Source organism: Citrus clementina, unplaced genomic scaffold (assembly GCF_000493195.1).
Source record: "Citrus clementina cultivar Clemenules unplaced genomic scaffold, Citrus_clementina_v1.0 scaffold_8, whole genome shotgun sequence".
Taxonomy (NCBI): domain Eukaryota; kingdom Viridiplantae; phylum Streptophyta; class Magnoliopsida; order Sapindales; family Rutaceae; genus Citrus; species Citrus x clementina.
Genome location: NW_006262022.1, coordinates 3230841 through 3256180, shown reverse-complemented (window position 1 = coordinate 3256180; position 25340 = coordinate 3230841). Strand labels below are relative to the sequence as shown.

Here is a 25340-nt window from a genome sequence, read left to right as displayed (position 1 = left end):
AAATAGAAGGCTTGGACTTGGCTTAGACTTTTTTTCCTAACTCATTGTCCAGACCCTCGCGTCGGAGGTCCAAGCCAAAGCCCATGGGAAGGGGTGGGCTGGCCTGAACTTTTTTGTCATCCCTAATAAAGATCATGATATATTAAGAAAAACAAAAAAAAATCAAAAGAAAATGAAATTAAGCATTTAATTTGCATAATATGAAAGTGAAGAGAGAACACGCAATTGTACGGTAGAGAGAGAAAGAGAATAGAAAAAGGTAATTTTGAAATTTTAAAAATTTAAATCTTTAATAATGAATTGATTTTTTAAAAAAGGGTATGGAGAAAAATTTAACAGGTTCAAATAGCTTAACTCTTTTTTAATTTATAAAAATAAAAACGATGCCACTTGTATTTAGATATTAAAAACAGAAAAATAAAAATATTATGCAAAAAAAATTACTTGCATTTAATTTGTCACAAATCAAATATATTTAGCATATTTTGATTATATATTTTGAGGTTCTTTATATTAAATTAATTTATGTATTTAAAAATAATTTTACGTTTAAGTCTTTTAACAAATAAGAAAATTTTATTATCTTGCTTTTGCAATGCAAATGAGGAGAAGAGACTAGTGTAAATTACGACAAATGTTAAAATTTATCAAAACTTGAATTAATGTACGACAATGATATGAACACTAAAGTTTATAAGAAGAAATCAAATGAAATAGAAAAATTAGATGACAAATGAGGTTAATTCGAGAAAACCCAAACCTCCAAATAAGTATTGGTTATTCGAGAAATCAATAAACTCTCAATTACAACTTTTATGTTGCCAAAATAATAAACTCATGATACTTTTTGTTGAATAAAATCAAGCTTTATATAATAAAAGTTTATTTAGGATTACAACCTAAAAATTAGTAACGCTAAGCATGTTCTCACATAATGCTCCCCTAATTACATGTAATTCCACAAAATAAGTGCAACTACTTTTGACTAGTTCAAAATTAACTAATACCATAAAATTAAATAAATAAAATAGATAATTTTAATTATTTTAATAGTTTGTATAAAAAATCTTAAAATTTATCAAAATTTTAATTAATGTAATTCTATTTATTAACCTATTGTAAAAAAAAAAATTGTTTAAAGGAAGATATAAGATTTCATTAAACAAATAACAACAGTACAATAATTTGCAGTATATCATCAGTACATATTATAGGGATCAAGATGCAAAAGTCTTTTACAGAAACCAATTGGATTAACTCATAGAATATTCCTGCTGAAGAATAAGAAGAGACAATTGTACCCAGAAAGTAAACACTTTCATTCACAGTACACAGATGGTTCGATTGTCAATCGGGAATTCTTGGCTCTTTTGACATAATCTCCATCAATATTGTCGAGCTTTCTGACTGGTACCAAAATAGATTTACTGTATAACTTGATCCCACACAGCAAGCTTTCTCACAGCTAAAGGAAGCAGAAACTGAAGTAGATCTTCCATCCTCACACTGGAAGGTGGAGGAAGCTAAAACAAGACGACCATCTTCAATACATATAGATGAGGAGGCTGCAAAAAAAAAACGAAAAAAAAAAAAGAAAAGAAAGGCCATTGGAGAGGGAGAAAAGGAACTCCCTCGCCAATGATTTGGTAAGAAAAAGATGAAAAGTTGTTGGAGGAAAGTTTTGTGAAAAGATCCAGTTAAACAAATTATTATGCATTTCTTGAAACCACAAAATATTTAATTAGTTGTTAAGATTAAATTTATTATTTAACAACGGTGTGAAAATTAAAGTTCGGCACATCTTTTTCCTATATTGGCAGAATTAATTAGACCTATCAAAAATTCTTTTAGAAATGAACTCCAAAGCTAACTTCAATTTTCAACGATGACGAAGTGTTTTTACATATTCAAGTAACGCCTAGATTCATAGTTTGCTGATAAAATGAAATATGTAAAAATATTTCAGTCCAAAACTTTAAAGTACGGAAAAATGCAAAAAATCTTTAAAACCATACGGTTTTAAAGGTTTAAAATTGTAAGCCGTAAAAGCTGTGCGGTTTTAAAGTTTTTTTTGGATTTTTTCACACTTTAAAATCCCTGATAAAAAAACTACTAATGAAATATGTTGCCTAAATATATATAAACGGTTTTTAAACTTTCGCATTGTTTTGGTCGTGAATTATGAAATGAGTAAATATTATTTGTTTCACAAGTAACATTTTATTTTTCACAAAGTATTAACCTGTATATTGCTAATGGCTCATCAAGGGGAATTGGGCATTAGAAATTTAAAATATTAGATAATAGATATATTTAATTTATTTTTTAGTCGGGTTCAGGGCCTTGACAAAGGAACTGGATTCTCTTCTGATCTGAGCACTACTAAATTTTTAAGAATTTTTTGCCACGTGTCTTTTAGTGATAGTGTATGAGTAAAATTTAACTTTTTTTTATTTTTTTTTATTTATTAACAACCAATCAGTAATTGAGTTATTTACTCAGGACATGATCAGATAATGAGATAATCATGATCCCTTGACAAAATCCCCTAATCGAAAAGTTTGGGCCCATCCTAAAATGAACCAGAATTTATTTTTCAAGTTTTCCGAGGGTCTATACCTACGCCAAATTAATTGCACGCCCGCGGATACTGCTGTCATCCCTACTAATGGGGCATCATCTCGTTTCCAATAATGAATCCTGACTTCCAACAAAATATTTCCAAATACTTTTTGTTATATGAAAAATAAATTGCATCAATGGAGGTTTTCAATTCAAGCAAGATGAAAACTTGGCAGCCAACTGTTGATTGTTTTATAATTTTTAAATAACATTGACATTAAATTATCAGTTTTTCTCTAGTGTCTCATTTAAGTTACTGAAATAAAATAAAAAGTAAAAGTGGGAATAATGATTTAACAAAAAAACTATGATATTGTAGTAATTTCATATCGTCACAAACAACAATATATCTCATCTGAACTGTTGCTAAATCTCATTCTAAATTAAAGTGTGATAATCTCATTCTGAAAATATGATCAATTATGAATGCACCGCAGCGCACGTAGATGAGGGCAGTATGAATGCACGAAGGACACAGTCTGATGCTCATAACACTAAACAATTTATTTATATATTTTTGGCTTCGCTGCAATGTTTTGATTAGTTAATAATTTTAGTGTAACAAAATATACATGGCAAGTAAGATTTAAGTCTTTTTCCGATCAACTAAATATATTAGGCCCTATTTAGTATTGAAGTTAAACAGTTGTAACTTCTCTAAAGTATTTGGTAAACGCTAGTTGTTATAACTTGAAAATTAAGTTAATTTGATCTATTGTTTGTACGATGAAAAACCTATAATATTATTATTATTTTTGTTAAATTTATGATTTAAAAAATTTATATTTACTACATACTATTAACTTTTATTTCATAATTATAATTTTTTTTTAACCATATAACTTAAAAATTACAGCATGTTAATACCAAACAATCCTTAATATATATTTAAGCTTTCATCTACTCTCGTTAGACCCACACATTGTATTATCAAACACTAGTGAAGCTGTAAGCAGCGTATGTCAGAATCTCAAATTCAGTTGATTGATCGTTGCTTGCCTTAGCATTAAATTTTTCTATTTTTCAAAAAAAAAAAAATGAAATGACTACGACAACTACTGGCATGCATGGCCCATGCATGTTGTGATCAGCTTATAGCTTCTGGTCCTTACTCTAAGTAGTTAGGAGCCGACCTCATAATTTAAACCTTAATTAGCAATTTCTACCCAAAAAGATTGCTAAAAGAATAGTCGGCAATCAATTTTTCTTAGGCTCTATTGCATTAATATCTTTTTTCTAGGTGTTTGTTAAGGATAATATATAGTGGAAGGAAAGCATGAAGAAAATGCTGGATAATATTTTGAATAAAAGAGATCGAAGATAATATATATATATATATATATATATATATATATATGTAGCCCGAGATTTTAAAGTATGGAAAAGTTCGAGAAAACATATAAAATGTGAAGTTTATGGGGTTTAAGTTTTAAGCCTCCTAAACCCTATGAATTTAAAGATTTTCTGAATTTTTCCGTATTTTAAAATTCCGGACTAGATAGATATTCAACCCAAAAGACTAACATATTGGGTGGAGGAATCCATCTTACTTATAAACCTAAGTAACTCCCCTTTACAAGCCAATTTGAGACACAATTCAACAATCTTCTCCTTAGATGAAACCACCGTCCATTCCTTTCGTGTGACACATCTAAAGTTTTTCACTATCACATTCTGGTTACTAAGGTTTAGCTTTGATACCACTTGTTAGGAGACTAGGTTTAGGAATTTTAGACGTTCAATCCAAAAGACTAACTTATTGGGTGAAAGAACTTATGCTACTTATAAACCTTAATAACACTCCCTTTTACTACCCAATGTAAGACACAACTTAATAGGTATCATAGGCAAAGTAGCAGCACCAATTTCTCTGCCATATCCATCTTCATTCTCTTGTGATGCTAGTGGCAGTATATGATGCTATTGCCACCGGCTCAAAAGGGAAAAAAAAAATTGAGTTTTTTTTTTTTTGAAAGGTAAAAGTTGAGTTAAAGAAAATATGTTCTGTATGTTCTGTTTGTTTGATCAGAAAATAAAGAGAAAATTTATTGACTCGGAGAGAAAATTGAAAACTGAATTCATTTATCTTTTCATCAGAATGAATTGACATTACAATGCTATATGTATAGCTGTGTGTAGAATATTCCTTGAAGCAATAAACTCGTGCGCACACATCCAGCTACAAGCAACAAACTTTTGGAGGGAAACTAACAAACCCTCAACAGCCGATCAACTTGCATAACGACCTTCCAACGTGGCAGCTTAGTGACGAGTCATCACTTATTCGTAACAAGGCGAAATTGTATAGTTTAAATACTGCGATAATATATAACATAATTAATTAGCCAAAGTATTGATGTTCAATCAATTAAAAGTAAAAAGGTTTTATCCTCAATAATTGGAATTAGCTAGCTTTTGTGTTCACCATATGTGATGATGATTCCGGATATATATTTGAATTGGGTTTGGGTAAATTTTGTTCTATAATCCGCATTAATTGTTTGGTTTATTTATTTGTTAACTGACTTTTTATTTCAGACATCAAACATTTTCAAGCCGAAGTACATTCTCAATCCATGCGACCTAGAAAAAAATCCAGACCCGAACATAAAGATTTTGCAGAAACAATTTTCAGTCCGACAAAAAGGGTGCTGAAATCAAGCCCAAGATATGGAGCTCAACTGCTCAAAGCCATACGATATTCACACTGTTCTTACCAATATTGATAGTTTACCGAAAGACCTCTTCAGAGTCCGTAAAAACCTTGAAACTTCCAATAGTTTTCTGAACTTTGGAGGTGTGTTAAAACGAAGTTGAATCCACAAGTTACCATACCAAGAATTAATAAACTCGACCTAACTTTTCCAGCAAATTTATTCTGAATTCTAATCATCATGGATAAATATTCAATGATACATATGTTTTGCATGTGCATCATATTATAATTTATTATGTTTAAGTACCTCTATACTTATTTTAAAGGAGTACAGATATTTGAACAGTGGAGTGACCCCAATGCAACCAAATTAGTGTTACTGTTGAGTGCACATTAACAATGTAACAGCCAAAACTACGCAATGTTTATTGAGTGCTGCTATTTATCCCGAATTCTGGCTTCAAATTTGTGCCCCGAAAGCCAAAACGTACTGTTTGGTTTGGTAAGGGAAAGTGGAAAGCAAATGAAACCAAATCAAACGGTGCGTTTTGGCTTTCGGGTGCAAATTCGGGCCAGAATTCGGGGTAAATAACTTTTCCCATATTTATTACATAATGATATCATTTCTATCGGCTCAGTGTTGCCGTAATGTCCAAATATCATTTTTCATTTGACAAAAACCAAAAAAGGGCAACAATGTAACTATCTTTGTTTTCTGGTGAACCTAATGTAACCTTTTTTTTTATAATTTAAATTAGTGTATGTATTGATACTTCAACTACCCTCATATTTTAACCATTATAATACTGTCATTGAAGCAGCAGCTAGCATACCTCAAATTTCAGATTATTAGTTCTTACAGCATTTTCCAATACGGCAATACCTACTAAAAACTGAAAACAAAACACAAGCTCTGAAGATATAGTGTCTTTGCCTGCCCTAGACATTCATGAATCACCCAGCATATATAAAAATATATATAGAGAGAGAGGTTTTAACGATTCTGTTTCTCTTCATTTATATGTGAATTGTGAACGTGGTACTAAAATTCACAAGAAAAGTTAGCTCCATACGTTAACAAATCTGTGAAACTCATAAATATGTAATTTCATTACCAATTATGATCAATAACTGTAACAGCGGTTACAACGCTCAATTTCCCCAGTGAGTCGTTCCACAATTATGACTATAGGGCTCATTTATTATTCTACCAACATTCTAAAAAACCCAATCTTTATGTATACATATAGTAACTCTAATATTGGCTTCTTTTTCATGGCTTGTTATACTAAAATTTACTGATATTAAAAAACGGTACTGTTTCTACATTTTATTAGGGGAGAGAAGTGTCCCATTTTTCCCATCTAATATAGATTAAAAACAAAAGGGAACTTGAAAGTGAAAATGAAATGGCTAGGCATATACAGAAAGAAGGGGGACCATGATGTAGGGGCACGACCCTTGTTGTTGCCAACTAACAATAATAGGGTAATAATTTGCGAATCGAGCAACGTGGTCCTTGCTCTTGCAAAAACTACTTAGGACCAACCCTAGTATTTAGTATTTACCTGAATAGACAGCAATCAAAATGTTACCGTAATCAAATTCGCCCATCACCCTGGCCCTAGTTGGTAAATTTTTTTCGATACTTGCACAAAACATAATGAGACTGCCATTTATTCACCACCCGTGGCCATCATCTAATAAGCAATTGCTTTGTTACTCTTTGTACATAAATGTTTGAACAAAACAAATTAAAGCTAATTATTTCCATTTTACGTTTAGCTAGCTGCTGCTCAACCTCCTGTTATGGTATCATTGTGATATCATGAGTGGAATTTGGAAAGTGGGTATTTCGAAACTGGGAAGTGTATTGATAGACATTTACTGCTTGCAATTGAAACTAATTTAGGCAAGTACTTTCTCTAGTGTCTCTAACTTATTTTAGATAGATTACAAGCATGTAAAATTTAATTATTCCAAAAAATGCATCTCAAACGATATGACGTTTATCATATAAAGAGTGGAATAGGCCACTAGACCTAGTTGTCGAATGGTAATCGATGCCTCAATTGCGTTGAGGCTTAATTTTCCTTTTTTTTTTTAATAATTAAAGAAAAAATGAACTAGTCGGATAAAATTTTGAAGCATTGCCACAATGCCTAAAGGATTTGCCCGTATTGGTGCCTTGAACGGATCAGGATTCTCTCCTGATCTGATCATGTTTTGAGCAAATAATTTAATTGCTGATTGGTAGTTAATAAATAAAAAAGTAAAAGAAATTAAATTTTACCCATACATTGTCACTAAAAAACACATGACAAAATATTTTTAAAAGTTCAATAGAGCTCAGATCAGAAAAAAGTCTTATTTCGCCCCGAACGGGCACAAGCTAAAATGACGTCGTTTTAGATTGTGCTTGTTCGGACACCAATTCAAACAAATCCTCTGAACATTACAAATTTTCCTAATTTTAAAAATGACCGTTAGCACTACCATAATAATAAAGAGTTGCGCAGGTGGTTGAATGATTAAATTTTGCAATAAATTAATTAACAAATTAAAATCTTGTGTGATAAAAAAGAGGGAGAAGGAAAGAAGTTAATGAATTTTTTTCATGAAAGCAAAATAAACGCTGTTGTATGAGTTGTTGGTTAACTAAAATGTATCGTTTTCCATATATATGTGTGCGTTTGTGTGTGTGTGTGTAATGTTTGGTTGGCTAGTAATTAAAACTTATTAACTAACTGCTTTTGTTTACTTTCATTTTTGGTAATGAACACACAGATTTAGACCTCGTCATCTGGTCCGTTGATCTGATCCTGCTGAGCACATACACAATCTTATGATGAAAACGATACATAAAAATAAAACGGCGAATACGAGGGGCGCTTGTTGTGGTTCAAATGAAGTCAGTATATACAATAATTATTTCCATTTATGTGGCAACCGTATATGATAATATAAAAATATACACAATAAGTATCCTTGATTTGAATTTTAAAAAAAAAAATGTACACATCTCCCAAGGTAACTAACTCCAACGACTCGTATATACGTACAACGGTTATTGTAATTTCACCAACATCAACACTTCAACGGACCCCTACGGTTTGGACATTATGAAGAACCAATTCAACAAACCTAACTCATACGTAGTATTCGTATATATTGTTATACTCTTCATCCTTAATACTAATAATTCTAATTTTCTATTACCGTCTTCCTGTTTCGATACCATTTATTATTGTTTTAAACATTTTAGTCGTTTTCGATGTGTGTTATCTTGTTTCTTAGATTATTATTTCACGAGTATTCATACTTATATAACTATTTAAGAAACACACGTGGCAAGAATTTAAGAAAATGAGATCTATACAACAAAAATACCTAAAAGTTTCTCCAACATCGCATATATAGTATCTTGACTAAAAATATCCAATCAGATAACGCGATCGCATTTCGATCGAATCTATAGATAATGCGATCGCATTTAGATCGATTGCATAAATTACGGGTTGAGTTCACATCTGCAAATAAATTTTCTTTGTTTTTATTCTAATTTTTCGTACTTTCATTAATCATAATCTTGATTTTAAGCCACAATATTGATTTTTTTAACCTTACATTAATATTTTCAAATTACTTGGTTAAGATCCGTAGTCAAAAATTGCACACAAGTAACCACACTGTACGTCACCGTTCGTTAGTGTAGGGACCACGTATACAAGTAACAAATAACAAACACATCCTCCTTAAAAACATATCTCAACCGTCCAGTAAATCAACGGCTCTTACCGTATCTTCATCCCAAAATCCCTCCTTTTAACCCCACTTCCCCCCCACCCCCTCGCTCACGCTAAAACCACAAAGCAGAAGAAAATCAGAGAGACAGAGAGATATGGAAGATTGTACGAAAAGTACGAAGCGAATTGCAGGAAATGTAGTGAAAACGGGAGAAGAAGCAGCGCCAGCAGTAGAAGCAGAAGCTTCAAACGCAAGCTTATCATCAAAGAAAACAAAGTTAACTTCTCAAGAAGTGAAGTTACCTTCGCTCGAAAACGGTGACTCCTTCGTCGTTTCGCCACACAAAACGTCATCGACATCTGATTCCGTCTCCGAGAACCTCTCAACTTCTCGCTCCTCCAGCGATGACGTCATCAAATCTGCAGATCTAAAGGTCAATTTTAAACTTCAAATGTTCAAAATTGCAATCTATTATTATTATTTTTTTCAAACTTTTATGTCATTATTGTTTAACGTATTGCTTCCAAGATATCACGCAAGAAGTTGTTATTTGAAACACTGAAATTTCCGCTGCTCATGCTTTTATTATTTTTTCTGCTTATAGTCATAAATTTCTCGTTTATTGAAGGCTCTTAATTATTTTATAAATGGTGCAGGCCACGAGCTTTGAAACCGAAGTCTCAACGTGCAACAACAAATTCAGGTTTTAAATTGCTTCCATTTATGACCGAAAATGCTAAGCGAATCGTCGTTTTAAGCATCCAGTTCTTCAATTTTCTTTACGTTTCCAAACGGTTTCTTACACTAACCAAACTTTTTCTTTTACGTTTTCAAGCAAGGAAGAAACAAGTCCGCTGAGCGAGATTTGCGGAGACTCGGAGGATCAGACCTCAATGGACAAGCCGTCGAAGACTCCTCCAGAGTCTCACAGGAGGAAGCCGTCATCGGAGGAGGAGAAGATTCCGTCAGCGGCGGAGATCGATGAGTTCTTCACTGCAGCTGAAAAGCGCGAGCAGGAACGTTTCGCTGAGAAGTAAGTCCTCCGTTTGTTAATTTTTACGGCGCGTGCAGGATAAGGAGTGGCGCATACAGTGCGCATTTTAGCAGTCGTATATAATCGAATATCGTAACAAACTTGTGATCTTTCTTTTTTTTTTTTTTATGATTTTATTTTCAGGTACAATTACGATATTGTGAATGATTTGCCGCTTGAAGGCCGCTACCAGTGGGTTCGTTTGAATGAAGCCTCGAAATGATTAAAGAGAGAGAGAAATTAGTTATGATAGAGAAAGAAAGGCTAACCTCACACAAGGTAGAATAGAAAATGTGAAAACTGACAAAAGAAACAAAAAATGGGGGGGTTGTTAATGGTTTAGTTTATTTTGTTAAAGCTGGTTTGTTACATTGTACAGCATTATCTTTTTATTTAATTTTAATTTCTAATTTTATCTTTTTAATGTAAGAGAAATGAAGCTTTCTCTCTCTCTCTCTCTCTGTGTCTGAGTCTATTGACTCTTTGTTTCAGGCTTCAGCACAAAAATACATATCCAAAGAAGCTTCTTATTATTCTGCAGTTGAATGAATGAATTTTGATCTTTCTGAGCAATGTGAGGCATTAATTGAAGATGATGAATTTGGTCTGTTTATATACATATATATATATATATTATCATATATATATATAAATGAAAGGTGTCCTTTGTTTGAACTCCTCTTGGCTGGTTGTGACATTATGCCTTGCGTTCTTCTGTTGCTTGTGTTTGATTGAGGCTAAATTTGGAATATTCGCTTGAAATATCAGGATAAGATTCCTTTACAGCAAAATGATTACCAATATGGGGTGCTTCTTCTGTGGACTGTAACCGTGTGGGGACGGCTCCTCACAGAGGCACCAAAACCTGGATAAAAGAAAAAGCAGCACGCATTTGGTGATTTGTTTCTTCAGCAACCGAGCTTGAATTTGCACAAACATTAGACTTTAATGAGCCATTATAGTGCAAGAAAGGTGGGTTTAGTGCAGTTAGCACATGGTAATGAATGTAGCAATTAAAAAGAATTGGTCACCCACATTTGGGTAATGATATTACAACAAAAGCCGACAAGATTTGCTGGTATTTGCTCTTTTAAGTAGAAAAGCAGGACCCTTTTTCACGTTCTAGAGCGCCCATTGTCCTGGATGCGCAAGCCATAAACAAAAAAGTAAAACGTAACACAACTTTGTTACAAAAGTTTGATGCAATGCCTCAAAAAAGAGAAATAAAAAAATTTTTAAATCTGTTATGATTGCGAAGATCATAATTGACAGAGCAGCGCAGCCAGGGATAACAGAGAGCCAGATCGAGGCGTTAATTGACACGTGTCAGAATCCCAAAAAAGCAGCCTCATTCCATGTGAGTGTACATTTTTTTTTCCAGTGCAACAAAATTTTAAAATTAATCAAGAGAAAATAAGACTTTTAAAATTTTTTAAAGAAGAAATTGAAAGTGAGGATTTGCTCGTGCCTTGGTGAGTGATGGTCTCCTGAGTTAATTTGCTTTGGATCTGGTGACCAGTTTTGAGAGTGCGACGGGAAATGGGAATCACAGAATGTTGCTTATTAATGAAGAATTATAAAGTGGTTTTGTTCTCTCTTTACGAAACTGATTATGGTTCTTACCAGGAATTATTGCGAGTTTTTTATTTCATCAAGGCTGCTATTAATTTTTTATTTCAGGCTAAAATTTAATTTAATCTTCGGTGATTTTTTTTTTCCTTTAAACTGAGAAGAAGTTGAAGTTGGCCATGTTGTGGGTATATGCCAAATTGCCATCACAATATTTTATTTTTGGTCAAAGTTTGAGATAAAGCAAGGAGTAATTTTATTGATTTCATCATGTACGAATACTCTCGTTCTGTTAATAAATAATAATGTGTAGATAATATTTTCTTAAACGAGAGGCCCATCACTTTTATTTCTCTTTTGCTGGTCTTTTCTGTTTGTGATCTGCATTATTAGACTAGCCCAATTACAACAATTTTACAGCACATGATCAGAGTCGTGTAAATTGTGAATAAGATGGTCGATTTGGTACTCAATGGGCCCGAAAAATTCAGAACTAGGAATTGATGAGCTGCAGGCCACCAGATTGGTACTTTTTCGGTGTTCTCTGTCACAGCCATACATGCCAGGGATTTTAGTACAATATTCAGTGCCTGTGACATGTCAGAATAGCTCAATAACAGAAAGCTATGGCGGCGAAGAGAAGTTGAAGAGTTTTAAGCTTATCAAACTAGTTATCCCAAGCAATAGTTCTTTTTCTTTTCTTTTTTTGTTAACAGAAAGTTTATTATTTTGACGTAAAATATAATTTAAGCTGTCATAAGACAATGAAAATGGTAGTGTATGAACCTCTTGTGAGATTTAATACAAGCATCAATACTATTATTGCCCAAACTTCAAGCTGCCTGAAAATTGACAAAAAAGAAAGTTGATTTGGAGTTATATATAAACAAAAAAATTAATTATGCATTCTTTTACTAATTATTATATTCTTTTTTTTTTCTATTTAATCTTAGTTCTTCAAATCCATTGTGGTCACCAGGCAGTTCAGTCAGGCACGTGTGTCTATTTGCCAACAACACCTTCATCTGGGCTTGAAACAAATACTACGGACTGATAAAATATGAAAGCCAATTTTTTAGCTTTTCTGGTCTTTGGGCCCGGAGCTCGTACGTAAGCCGGACGGAAGAAGTATTTATTTGGTAACGTGATTTTTATCATTACGAGTTAACAATATTAATTTTATTAAATGATTGAGGAAGCATACTAGGTAATGCCAAATTACCTACCTATATATATATATTTTAATCAGATAGTAAACTATAAATATGAATAAAGAGTGGCGGTATAACTATAAATTCTTATATAAATTTATTTTGTACAAAATAATTTGAAATTAACTCATTGGTTAAATAAAAATATAAAATAATAAAAATAAATCATGTGAACCAACAAATATTTAATCCAATCAATTAATTTACGCCACATTAATTTATACAAAAAAAATTATACAAAAATTTATGGCTATATTATTACTTATGAATAAATTATAACTCAATATATTTCGTTAAAATCTAAAATCATTTCAATATTTATCATGACTTGCTTCGATAGATCAAAGTTAAAATTCAGGTTAAATATATATATATATATATATATATATCAAAACACATGGAGAGCCTCGAATACTCAATTTTATGAGTCACTAATTTTAATTTTTAATGTTATTGTGTCAGAAAAACAAAATCCTATATCGGATGAGGTAACCGAAGAATTGTAAAAGGACTCCAAGAACACGTACGCGCACACCTGCTGGCTGCCAGTCACAAAAACCAACCTGGCTGTTAGTCTAATCAATCGCTCACGTCACGGGAAGCACCGTCAATCCGACGCCGTAGCACCTAATCCTAATTCCCAATCCCATCCGGCGCATAATAACCTTCCTATCCTAAAATGCGCGTGATGCATATCATCTGACGTGGCGTCTTGGCCTTTCCCACTTCACCAAACTGGCTCTCTCACTCATTCATCTCTTCACCATCAGCAAAAACAAAATCAGTTTCCAAAATCAACCACCACAAGTTCTTTATTTTTATTTTTTTTCCCTTCTAAATAAAAAAGAAAATTAAAATATGTACGGTCACGGCAGTATTAATAGTGACGGCAGTAGCCTGTATTGGGGGCGGAAAGCGGCGTCGTTTCGCGGGATTGTTGTCCTTTTCTCTTGGGTATCGGTTCATGAACAGCAGCTCAGAAGCTTCGTCGATTTGTACTCCTCGCTGGGATGGAATTCGCTTGTTTCCAATTCTCATTTTCTCGACGCGTAAGTTTCAGTGATTGTAAAGGTTTTACTTTTTAAATTTATTTTTATTATTATTTTAAGATTGCTGTGTAATTTAGGGTAAAAGGTGCTGTTTTAATAATTATTTCATTGAGTTTTCTTTCTTTTTTTGGGGGGGGGGGGGGGAGTGAAAGTTAAGAAACATGCTGAACAGAGCTATTTACTTTTAAGATTTTGTGGTTTTGTTTTGTTTGATTGACACTGTCTCAATGGATAAGAAGTTCTTTGATGAGATGGTTTTAATTAATTATTTACTTATTATTCGTAGGATTGGTATGGGGGGTTGTTGGGTATCAATATTTTTTAGTGGAAATCCTTGTGTGGTATCAAAAGTTATTTTGTTGAAATTATTGTGCAGATTTTATCCCGAGAGGGCTACTTCACTTGCATTTGTTCTTATCAACGAGCTGGTCGAGGTCAGTTTCATTTTAATTGCCAAATTTAAGCTCTTCATGAAGTGTCAGTGAATATGCGTAACTCTTGTTGAATGTATTGGAAGTAGCTCTGAATTAGCAATCTCTGAAATCTTTAGAGTAAGGTTGCTTGAAATGGGCATTTGTGCTTCTTGGCTTCGTATGTTAGTGCTTTTATATATGGATTTAAATCCTTTTCCTATTTTTGGTACGCAGGAGCTAAGGATTCAAACATGTCCAGTAGTCTTTGTTGCTCTTTCTGGTGGTACGAAAGCTTGCATGCACAAGGCTTTTCAGGTAAATTTAGTGAAATATTTGATGCACAATCTATGTAGCATGTCGACAAGTTACAATGATATTTTTGTTATAGTTCCTAATGTTTGAAATGCAAGTTGTATTTGTTCAACTGAAGGCGTGGAAATAATATTACTATATGTGATAATGCAGATTATTCAGGCAACATGTGAAGGTCAGCTGAATGTGGTATGCATTTTTTCTCTTCTGGGTTTAATTAAAATAGTGGGTCCAATTTGAGTTTGTATTAGTGAATCAAATTCAAGTACTTCGTATCTGATATTTTCCCCCCATTTCCTATTCTAATGAAGGACGAAAGTCGATTGATCAGAAGTTGTGTTGCTGGACAAATCTATGATTCTAGCCCTGTAGATTTTACCAGTGATTTTTGTGCCCGATTTGGTCTCCATCCCACCATTCAGAAAATTCCTGGATTGTCAAAACTTGTGTCTTGGGTTGCTAAAGGTGTTACTTCTGGTCTTGATGGTTTATGTCTTACTAGGTTTGAACCTCAACGTGCTGAATATTGGCGGGCTTTGTATAACTCAGTTGTAAGTTTCTATCTTCCCTGCATGAAGTTGTCTTTTGCTCTATGCTCTCAAATCTAACATTTGTCTGTCACTAATTAGGACCTGGGAACCCCATTTTTAATCATATGCTCGGACAATGATGAACTTGCACCTCAACAAGTTATCTATAATTTTGCCCGACATTTACTAGCACTTGGCGGAGATGTTAAGCTTGTGAAGTTGAATGGCTCTCCTCACATAGGTTTGTCTCAATTCCATTTTTTGTTTGTTGTTACAACAAGGTTGTGTTATCTAATCATTTTTAACTATTCTTATCAGGATTGAATGCAAATCGAGAGAATATGTATTTTGCTTATCAAGTGTCTTTGATTGTTCGCAAATATGACTATTTAATGTCATATGAACAGTAGAGCGTCAAAAGTTAAAAAGCAAGTGTTTAAGCAAGTAATATGCTGATGCTGTGCCCTACAGATTTTCTGGATTAGTCCATATTCAATCAACTAATTCAAAGGGATAATAGATTTATGATTTTTTCCCAATTCATATGGATAATCATGAAATTTCAAAGTCCTTGGTGGTCAACCTAATGTCGGAACCATTGATGCTAGTCAGTGTTACTATATGTCATTCTATGAATTAGGTTTAGGTCTGCAGAAGGTTATGGGTCTGAGTTCAAAGATGATTATTGGTGAATTAATTGTACTCATCAACTTTGTTATTCATCGAGACATGGTGTATGCATTAGAGATTGAATATTAGAAAAATGTGGTTGTAAACAGTTTAAATGATAAAAAAACCCGGGCAACCTTCTCATGTTTATAGGTATATAACAAGAGTCCTTTTCTAATAGCCAAGAGGATGAGTACTCCATGGTGATTTGGCTTGAATGGTTAGAAGTGTTAACTCCTATAATATAGGAAGAGCATGATCAGCAGTTCCCCTTATTTTTGAATGTTGTACTGTGCATTTCTCCTTACAAAGTGTTTTGCTTAATGATATGTGGTTGTGTACTAAGGTTGAATTGATGTCATTTTTGGTGCTTCAGGTCATTACGAGTATTACCCTATTCAATACAGGGCCGCTATAACCGGTTTGCTTGAGAAGGCTGCTTCAGTTTATTCCCAAAGAATCCGACAACTTGGTGAAATATCTGGCATGGAGGGTACGCATGATGAGATATCTGAGCTAATATGTGACCTTCAAAATGTTGCAGTTAATTCAAACCAAAGTCTAAGAAGAGTTGCTGTGGAGCCGAGTGACCACTTCTTCTTGCCAAGTTCAACTGAGCTTCACAGTCAAGAATCTGGATCTTTACAAGATGAACGAAATTCAAGATCAGTCTATCTGCCTACCCCAAGCATTAGTGCACACAGTGTTCTCGGTGAATTCCTTTTTGATGTTTGCATTCCAAAGAATGTTGAAGGTTGGGATATTAGATTTTCAGGTTCTGTAAACGGGCAGCCATATGCCTCTGCTCGTAGGCATTCACCTTTCAACAAATTCAGATGCAATCTTCGCTCAAGGTTATAATGTCGTAAAAATTAGACTTTTGAGGAAACTCTGCGGTGGACTTTGCACTTTGCTAACTAAATCCCTATCATCGAAGTAGGATCTGGAAGAGTGTATCACCGGTGAGGTACTTGTCAGCTACAATGCATTGTCAGTGAGGTCTTTTGGACATTTTGTTGGATAACTGGGTCCTTTACCCTTCTTTAGGTTTGTGGTTAACTCTCTTGGTATGAAGTGTACAGGAATTGCAGGGAGCATAAATATTTGAATAGAATGCAGTACATGTATCTCTCATGAACCATAAAGTTATCCTGGAGACTTGTTGATAATCCTGGAGTAGTAAAATATGTACATATATATATATGTATGTTTCTATGCATGTAAATGTCTGTATCATGCGGATGAGGAGCTTGCTGATCATTGAATAGGTGTCGCTGTGTGTTCTGCAAATGGCGTTGAAATTTGGGAAGCAGAAGATGTAATTGGTATCATCTGTGTACAAATATCTTTTTGGTGATCTTAGTGCAAATTGGTTCTAAAATAATCTGTATATGGCTATAGATGTTTGAACATGAGGCTGGAGTTTGAAATTTTCCCCTCTTCCCTCCCAACCCTTTAATATTCTTGAGTATGTCGACAAGAAGCTTCGTGTTCAATATATATTAATGTAATTTTTCTGCTCCATAATGTTTGAGTTGAATTTTGTATACTCTCTATTTCAACATATGTACCCGAGAACACGGCAGTTATCAAAAATATTTTGTTGAAAGAACATTCTGTGTCGATTCCTGGATTCTGAAATATGTGTGATGCTCTCGCTTTCACGAAAGACTAATCCACTCGGGAAAAATAAAACAAAAAAGTCAAAAGCCTAGAAAACTCAGAAACATTTTGCAGGGCAAGAATGCCAAGTGCCTTTCATGTATTCATTCGTAACGTAAGATTTTTGCAGTATAGTTGGAATATTTTGGAGCCCTTTTTATTAGTCTTCTGGGATCATAGGATTGTAGTCAACATAAACATAAATTAAAAGCTGACCATGAGTTTGCAGCTTTGCTATTTTTTGGCTGGGGGTCTTTCCTGGGGACCATGCCTGTGGCTGTGGTCCTGTGGATTTGGACAAGCCATTTGGTTCTTATTAATCTTTTGCATTCCATTGGACATAGTTTTGACCAAAGATTACGGGCATGTGATATTCCTGTAGTCTTATTTTGATTGCAATATTAGAAAACAAAAGCCACTCATATCCTGTGAATATTATAACCTTTTTCTATACCTATTAGTTTCATCTATTTAATACACGGGAAACACAAGCACAGTTGAGAGTTGAGAGAAAACAAATAGGACTCTGGAGGCCAGACGACATCAGTTTGATGCAACCCGTATGACCAAAAAGTTATAAATGATGATCATAAATCTACAGCTTGTGTAGTATTCAGAAAATTTTGGATCCAACTTCTGTCACTTTTAGATAACCCACAGTTTGTTTTGGATTCATTATAGTAGGCAAGTCTATGGGCCCAATCTGTTTGTATTTCAGTTATTTTTTATTATTTGTAAGTAGCTGTGAAGTGATTCTCCTTGATCTCTTCAAAAGCTCTTTTGGATATTAAACCTGAAGAAGATAACGATCCTTCAGGACGAAATTAAAGTGTCCAGAATCTCTCGTCCACAAGATATGGCGACACAAAAAAGAGTGATGGCACTAAATCTAATCTTGAGTGTGAAAGAAATTAATCAGTGTGTGACTGCTGGCTCTGACAATGGACCAAGGATCAGATTCAGTTATTCAACAAATGAGTTAATGCTTAAAAATATCAGTAAATTGGCTGCTGCCATCATTTCTGAGACTAGGAACAGTGTAAAACTGCATATACTGCAAGAACTTGTAACCTTTCAGCCCTTCTACTGCTATGCGAATGGAGAAAATTTTGTAGTTGCATTGAACATTTGCAAAGGCTCTCCTATAAAATCAAATTATTCTATCCAAGAGATTATTTTGCAGAAACAAAACCAGAGCAAATGAAAACTATACAGACTGAGATGAGAGAACTCTTGAAGTCTTGATCGTTGAAACCTTTGGAACAAAACGAGGGCCAAAATCTAAATGCTGAGAGGCATCAGTTCATGTTATAGCTTCTTGCTTAAAGGTAAGTCATTAAAAATAAGCTTCTGGTGGGTATTTTTTGGTACTAGACGGTAGGGGTCACTCAAGCTTCAATTAATTAAACCTCAGAAATAAACTTCCAAACTTGTTCAAATGAGAAATGATTATTGTGAAAATTATGATGATTTTCTTTGGTTGGAAGCCAGTCAGACCACAATGCTAAGACAAAGAAACCTGGTGATAAGACAGAGGGTCGTAACTTGGTCATAGCTTCATGTCACAGTATTGGAATCTACTTCAAGCCAGTCAGACCACATGCTTTCACTACAATATAAATAGATCCCAAGGGAACTAATAAATACACTACTAGCACAAAATTCGCAAAGCATTTTTTTGGACTTGTCAACCCCAATCTAACGCACGCTCCTCAGAAATTCAGCCATAATTCAGAAGCTATTTTAATTTTGTATTTTTTTTTCTTCACATTGTATTAAATTTCTCATTCCACGTCCTTACATTTGTAGGGTGTCACCTATTTTTTTTTTTTTAATTTTTCATTTTTAATCATTTTGTTGGACTTGGGGTTGAGATTACCACTTTTTTACTAGGTAACCTATCTTGATTATTGAGAATCTTAGAAAATTTTAATTAATTACAAAAAAATAAAAAATATAATAGGAAAAATTTCCTGAAAATTTCCTGAAAATTTCATTAAACCCTTCTTCTTATTAGTTTTTTAAATTAAAGAAAAATCTAACAGCAAATTCGGATTATATCAGGACCCAAAACCTTTTAACACGTTACCTGTCCGAAATAAATCCACTTTCGTAACTTAAACCATTATTATTTACAAGAAACTAGAAACGGAGCCGCTGCTGCGGGAACTCACGCACAGGACTTCTGCAGATTCAGTTTCAGAACTGAAACCCTCCCCGCTTTTGTTGTAATGGAAGAGCAATCAGAGCCAGAAACCCCTCTTCTCCAAACCACCAAGGTCTCCTTTCTTCTTCTTCTTCTTTTTTTTTTTTTTTTAATTTCCAATTCGTTTATGCATCTTTTGATTTTGAGTGTTTATGTTTTGAATCTGTTCGTTTGGTGCCAGATTAAGAGAAAGAAGACAGCTGAGAGCAAGATGAAGCTGACCCAGGTTAGTGAGAAGCCTCTGGATCCGGATTCCGCACCTGAACTTGTGAGAGAATCTTCTTTCATAGCACCCCATCTGCTTGAAATTTTTGTTCAGGTTTAATCTGGATTTCGTATTCTTTATTGGAAATGGTATCCACAATCATTTGACAATTTTTAGCTTAGTAATTTCTGTTTTAGAGTAATAAGCAGGGTTATCTTCAGGATTTTGTTCTCTTTTTGCTCTTCTTTTTCGATATTTTGGGGTTTTTCAGTTTTGGTCATTTTTGCTTTCAGAAAAAGATAGGTCTTACCATTGCTGCGTTTCTGCAATTACTTCATATCTGTGCTGGCTTTCGATTTTACGGCTGTTGAATAGTATCATTAGTCTTTGATTCTTTTAACTCAGCATTCTAGGTTATCATTTTGGTGTTCTGTTTATTCCTGATGCTGTCTGCATCAATATTTATTGTGGCTGTTGTTGCTGAATTTGAGATGGGGTTTAGATGTGCCTAGGGATTAGTCTAGGGTTTTATGAGTTCTGAACATATATACAAGCACAAATAGGATACCCATTTCCCTTTACTGTTAATCCCTTCAGGCTGCCGCCTTCAATTTATTTCAATATCTTCCATGGGCCTGGAGGATGAGAGAAAGAAAATTTACATGTGTGAACAGGGTTTCCATTTTCGTAGTGCTTCACTCACAACCTGCTCAGCCCTTTCATGTGTAAACTATTCTTTTTTGGTGCTAACTCTAGTTAGCTTTGGGTAATGCAAACTCTGGATTCATTTTGATAGCCGCATCTTGCTCTAGGTGATAACCTTGCAACCGGAATCAGAGATTTCAAGCCTGCTCTCAGTTTCTGCTACCAAATTTCATGAACTTAACATATACAACTAGTCCTATATCTTTTGTGAAATCGTAACATACCTATGAGAGGTTGAAATTACTTTCTATATAGGTTTAGAAGTGCATTATTTCGTTGGTAGACATATGCCAGGAATAGAGTTTCTGATGTGTGTATTTTTCCCCCTTTTCTTACACATTTTTTATAGCTAAGAAATAGACTATTGTCTTTCTCATCTAACTTCAATGGTGCACAACCTTCATATGGGTGTTCAACATCATATTATTATTAACTTTGAAGCCAAATCTATGTGGTTATGCTCTCAAACTGGCAACCTAGATTGAAGTTTGTACATGCTTTTCTGGATATTTTAAATACATTTATCTTGGAAAAATTAGAAATGTAACGTGTATATTACTTCACCATCAAATCTTTTTGCAAATGGAATGATTTATATGATGTTATTGTTCTTATATATCCAAATGATAAATTAATGAAAACTTTGTGCATTTTCTGGCAGGGAGCATTTGATAGTTCGAAGGAGTCTAAAAGGTCTGTGATTTTATCTCAAGTCATTGGCCTTACTTTCAATCATTACGAATTTCTTTTTTTTTGCAACTCAATCATTACGAATTTCAAAGTTATGTTTGTTATATTGATTCCTTTAAAATATACCATAAGCAGTAGACGGAAGAGAGCTATGATTGATGACCTCTATGATCATGCCAAAGTTAATTCGCCGGTAATAGAGCGAGCAGAAGAGGTTCGAGCAAACTTAGCACCTAGCTACCCAAGCTTTTGGAAAGCTATGGTTAAGTCAAATGTTAGTCATGGATTTTGGCTGGTAAGCCTAATAATATTCTGTCCCAAATTTACAAATGCCATAATTCCTTCAGCTCTGGAATGATTTATTTCTTCTAACTTGTTTGGTGGCAGCATCTTCCCATGCGATTCTGCAAATTCAACATGCCAAAGATTGATACAGTATTTATTGTGGAAAACGAAAGTGGGGAAGAATACAAAATAAATTATATTTCCCAAAGGACAGCATTGAGTGGTGGATGGAAAGCATTTTCTGATGCAAACCAATTATATGAGGGCGATGTTTTAGTTTTCCATTTGGTTGAACCTACAAGGTTTAAGGTGACACTCAGATCTTTATGTTCTATATGTACATGTTACAATTTTCGTGTAAATCATTGATTTTATTAGTATCTGTTTTAGCACCTCATTTTGGAAAAAAGAATTATTAGGAAGAAGCATTCAACTTTGTGGTTTTTTCATATAGCTTCACAGACGAATGGAATAAAAGCAGCTGAAATGTGCACCAGATATAAACCCTAGCAATGGCAAATCTGGCTGATAGTTGTTTTTTTCAATCCTCTAAAATGACCATATATAGTTTTGCATTGAAATAAATAGATCATTTAACATGCAGGAAAACCATCTTTCACACGTACATGCCCATATTTATTGAGCATGATTGGGTAATGTGGCAAAAGCCCATTCTATCAAATGATGAGTACAATTGGAACAGAGAGAATGTGATAAATTAATTTGATATCTAATTAATGATGCAAAGATATTTTCCCGAGTTCTATGAAAATAAGGATGCATGTTTCTCTACATGTGGAAGTTGGGCCTTTTAAATTTTTTTGTGATAGGTCTTTAATTTAATTGTTGCATTCCCCATTCATGCAGGCGTACATAGTGAGAGCAAATGGCTTTGGGAATGTAAATGCTGATGCAAAACCACTAAATTCTGGTGTGTTTCGATATATCTGCTTTTAGCCACATTACATCTCATAAGTGATTAAAAAGTTGATTTAATTTATTTACAGTTCCCATGGATGATGAGCTTGAAGTAGCCCCAAAAGATCACTCGGAGAAGCGTGTGAAGAAAAACAAAAGGGCAAAACGTGTAAAGCCTCCTCCAGGCTTTCACCGAGACAACAATCAAAGCAATAGTCTGATGCTATTAGAAACCAATAATGGACATGTGGAAGATCAGTTTAATAATGACACTGAGGATCTCGGCCCTAACAAAGTTCTACCACATTCAGAATCCAGTAATTTTAAAGAAATGAAAAGCATTGATGATTTCACCATTCTTGTGGATGGTTTGGCTATTGACTGTGAGCTCTCCGATCAACATAGGAATAAATACTATGACCTCTGCTGCTCTCAGAATTCCTTTCTGCATGACCATCTACTCAAGAGCATTAACTGTAAATTGGCTGCTGAAATAATCACCCAGACTGTCAACATTGCAGAGGCCATTAGAGCTTGCAACCTTTCCACCTCTCGAGCTGATTATGAGATTTGGGACAAAACTTTGAAGGGATTTGAGCTGTTGGGAATGAATGTTGGATTCTTACGTGCTCGATTAAACAGGTTGATGAGTCTTGCTTTCGAATCAGAGGAGTCGGAGGTATCAAAAAGGCTTAGAGAAGTGAGTGCAGAGCAAGCTCGTGCAGAAGAGGAGATGAGAAGTCTTGAATTGAAACTCTTGAGATTGAAAGAGACAATGGGAAGGCTTGACTCCGAGGTAGAGTCACTGAAGGTAAAAGCTGAGAAGCATGAGCTTAAGTTTCAGGAGGAGGCTAATGCTCCTTGGTGACTGGATACTTTGTGTTTAACAATGACTGTTGTTTGTTAGGATAAGGAAATATTTCTCATAATATATTATTGCTGTTGTTGTTTCTATTCTATTTATTGTTGTTTATTAGGTGACAGTGCCGGGGCAGCGAAATCTGGTGATTGTATCAGTTTGTACTTTGTACTAACTTTCCGGATTATATACTGTGTAAATACAGTGAAATTTAGCTAGCTTATAAGAGTTATCATGGGAGAACTTGTAAACAGTTACGTAGCTTGCCAACTGATGTCCTGATATATTATGTAGTCAGTACTACTTATGATCGTCATTTTCTGATCTTTGAATGAGTCTTTTGATGATATCTGAAATCATCGTATCATTCAAATCAAACCCTTAGTCTTTTTATATAGATAATATCCTAATTATTATTATTTTTTTACGCGAAAGTTATATTTTTTGTTTTTAGTATTTATATTTTTTATTTTGATTTTAACTTAAATGATTTATTTAGTTTATAAAAAATATGAATAAAAATATATTTAAAAATTAGGGGTTATAGATGAAAGGGCTAATGTCATCTAGGTATGTTTCAACAAATATAAAAAAAGTGATGCAATTTTTAAAAATAGGCAAACGGTTGACAAATCGTTAACTTTTGTCGTTAATTGTAACGATGAAAGGGTAAAATGGGAACAACTGATATAAATAATAGAAATATGAAGGGTTAATGTCACTTAGACGACGCATGTATCAATCTTTATCTTACAAGTGATAACTGTTTTGAAAATACTTCTACATGTGGCAAACCATTAACTTCTACTGTTAACTCTAGCGATGCAAAAATGTTGTAATTGATAGAGAACATTAGGAAAAGATGTCGATAGAGCTTTGTTGAAAAATGTATTGGATATCTTTGTTGCAATTGGACAGTTTGGTTGCTATGAATAGGATTTTAAAAGAACAAGTGTTTACTAAGCCATAATATTAGATTCTGAAGATTTGATTCTAATGTTTGTAAAATTAGTGCCACTGAGATTTAAAAAAAGATATCAAATTTATATCAAGATTCATGAGAGATTTGCTTCTTCTTATATGTTCAAAAATTATTTTGATTCAACAATAATTTTTTAAAATATTAGTTTGATTTGACCCCAAACAAAGCCCAGATTTAAATTTAGCTTATATTTTTTTATAAAATAAAATCAAAAATCAATGAAAAGGGGTAGAAACATTATTTTCTAATTAACTAACCACTTTTCTTTGAGTTAACGATAGAAAATTAAGGTTTGTTACATATAAGAGTGTTTTTAAAATAATTGTCGCTTGTGTAATAAATGTTGATACATGTGTCACCCAGGTAACATTAGCCCTAATATTTAAATAAAATCATATGGCAAAAATGTTATTTCACTAAAAGACAACCAAATTTTTTAAAGTTAACAATTTTTCACCTATCTACCTATTTTAAAAAACTTATATCACCTTTTTGATGTTTATAGAACATGTATCACTTAAATGACATTAACCTTAAATGAAATTATAGTCTAGAGGGTTATTGGGTACTATAAAAATTATTAAGGATAAGTGGTATATATTAATTCTAGTAGGGTAACTAACAATCTTCCTATGGATATATAGTAGAGCCTTGATAAATTAATAGCCTTAGGATAATTATCAATAATTATTGATTTATGGATGAATAAATAATTTATTTATTTATTAAGATAATATCGTGTTCATAATATGAATTTTTAGAAAATATAGAGGTAGTGTAATTAAATAATGTAACGACTTTGTCAAGCTGCATGGTATAGTTCTAACTTGATTTTGATCAGTTGATTAAGTGAATCAATCATTTGATAATCCAACTGGATCATGATTATAATATAACAAGGGGTTCTTATCTGAAAGATATAAAAAAAGCAACAATAATCGATAAAATATGTCAGGTATTATGGCACTACAATAAATAAAATTATAAACATATCATAAGTACTTAGTTTCAAGTTAG

At 33.5% G+C, this 25340-nt stretch overlaps 3 protein-coding genes across 5 annotated transcripts; all 3 read left to right on the top strand.

Moving 5' to 3' along the window:
- The first annotated feature begins 9137 nt into the window (after nucleotides 1-9137).
- LOC18033657 (cyclin-dependent kinase inhibitor 7) lies at nucleotides 9138-10443 on the top strand. Its single transcript, XM_006422983.2, has 4 exons — nucleotides 9138-9458; nucleotides 9682-9728; nucleotides 9861-10058; nucleotides 10203-10443. Exons 1-4 carry the CDS (start codon nucleotides 9180-9182, stop codon nucleotides 10279-10281), a joined length of 603 nt encoding a protein of 200 aa, XP_006423046.1. The 5' UTR covers nucleotides 9138-9179; the 3' UTR covers nucleotides 10282-10443.
- Nucleotides 10444-13356: 2913 nt separating this feature from the next.
- Nucleotides 13357-17338, top strand: LOC18033994. Its single transcript, XM_006422982.2, has 7 exons — nucleotides 13357-13887; nucleotides 14264-14321; nucleotides 14535-14615; nucleotides 14766-14801; nucleotides 14924-15163; nucleotides 15242-15383; nucleotides 16188-17338. The coding sequence occupies exons 1-7, from the start codon at nucleotides 13697-13699 to the stop codon at nucleotides 16670-16672; spliced, it is 1233 nt and encodes a 410-aa protein (XP_006423045.1). The 5' UTR covers nucleotides 13357-13696; the 3' UTR covers nucleotides 16673-17338.
- Nucleotides 17339-19524: 2186 nt separating this feature from the next.
- On the top strand, nucleotides 19525-23559 carry LOC18034512 (B3 domain-containing protein Os01g0234100). 3 transcript variants are annotated; one of them, XM_024179181.1, is made up of 7 exons: nucleotides 19525-19752; nucleotides 19861-19998; nucleotides 21251-21282; nucleotides 21415-21574; nucleotides 21667-21873; nucleotides 22432-22495; nucleotides 22572-23559. In XM_024179181.1, the coding sequence occupies exons 1-7, from the start codon at nucleotides 19705-19707 to the stop codon at nucleotides 23348-23350; spliced, it is 1428 nt and encodes a 475-aa protein (XP_024034949.1). In that variant the 5' UTR covers nucleotides 19525-19704; the 3' UTR covers nucleotides 23351-23559. The 3 variants fall into 3 exon arrangements, with proteins under 3 accessions (XP_024034949.1, XP_006423043.1, XP_006423044.1); XM_006422980.2 differs by having other exon boundaries at nucleotides 19526-19752; nucleotides 19861-19905; XM_006422981.2 differs by having other exon boundaries at nucleotides 19526-19752; nucleotides 19861-19947.
- The last annotated feature ends 1781 nt before the right edge of the window (nucleotides 23560-25340 follow it).

Bases quoted from the DNA above. Each gene is read 5' to 3' on its own strand.
- LOC18033657 (XM_006422983.2), top strand. From the start codon at position 9,180: ATGGAAGATTGTACGAAAAGTACGAAGCGAATTGCAGGAAATGTAGTG. The intron at 9,459-9,681 runs GTCAATTTTAAA...TAAATGGTGCAG, and splicing joins TCAAATCTGCAGATCTAAAG to GCCACGAGCTTTGAAACCGA. The intron at 10,059-10,202 runs GTAAGTCCTCCG...TTTTATTTTCAG, and splicing joins CAGGAACGTTTCGCTGAGAA to GTACAATTACGATATTGTGA.
- LOC18033994 (XM_006422982.2), top strand. From the start codon at position 13,697: ATGTACGGTCACGGCAGTATTAATAGTGACGGCAGTAGCCTGTATTGG. The intron at 14,616-14,765 runs GTAAATTTAGTG...GTGATAATGCAG, and splicing joins GCATGCACAAGGCTTTTCAG to ATTATTCAGGCAACATGTGA. The intron at 14,802-14,923 runs GTATGCATTTTT...ATTCTAATGAAG, and splicing joins GTGAAGGTCAGCTGAATGTG to GACGAAAGTCGATTGATCAG.
- LOC18034512 (XM_024179181.1), top strand. From the start codon at position 19,705: ATGGAAGAGCAATCAGAGCCAGAAACCCCTCTTCTCCAAACCACCAAG. The intron at 19,753-19,860 runs GTCTCCTTTCTT...GTTTGGTGCCAG, and splicing joins CTCTTCTCCAAACCACCAAG to ATTAAGAGAAAGAAGACAGC. The intron at 22,496-22,571 runs GTGTGTTTCGAT...ATTTATTTACAG, and splicing joins TGCAAAACCACTAAATTCTG to TTCCCATGGATGATGAGCTT.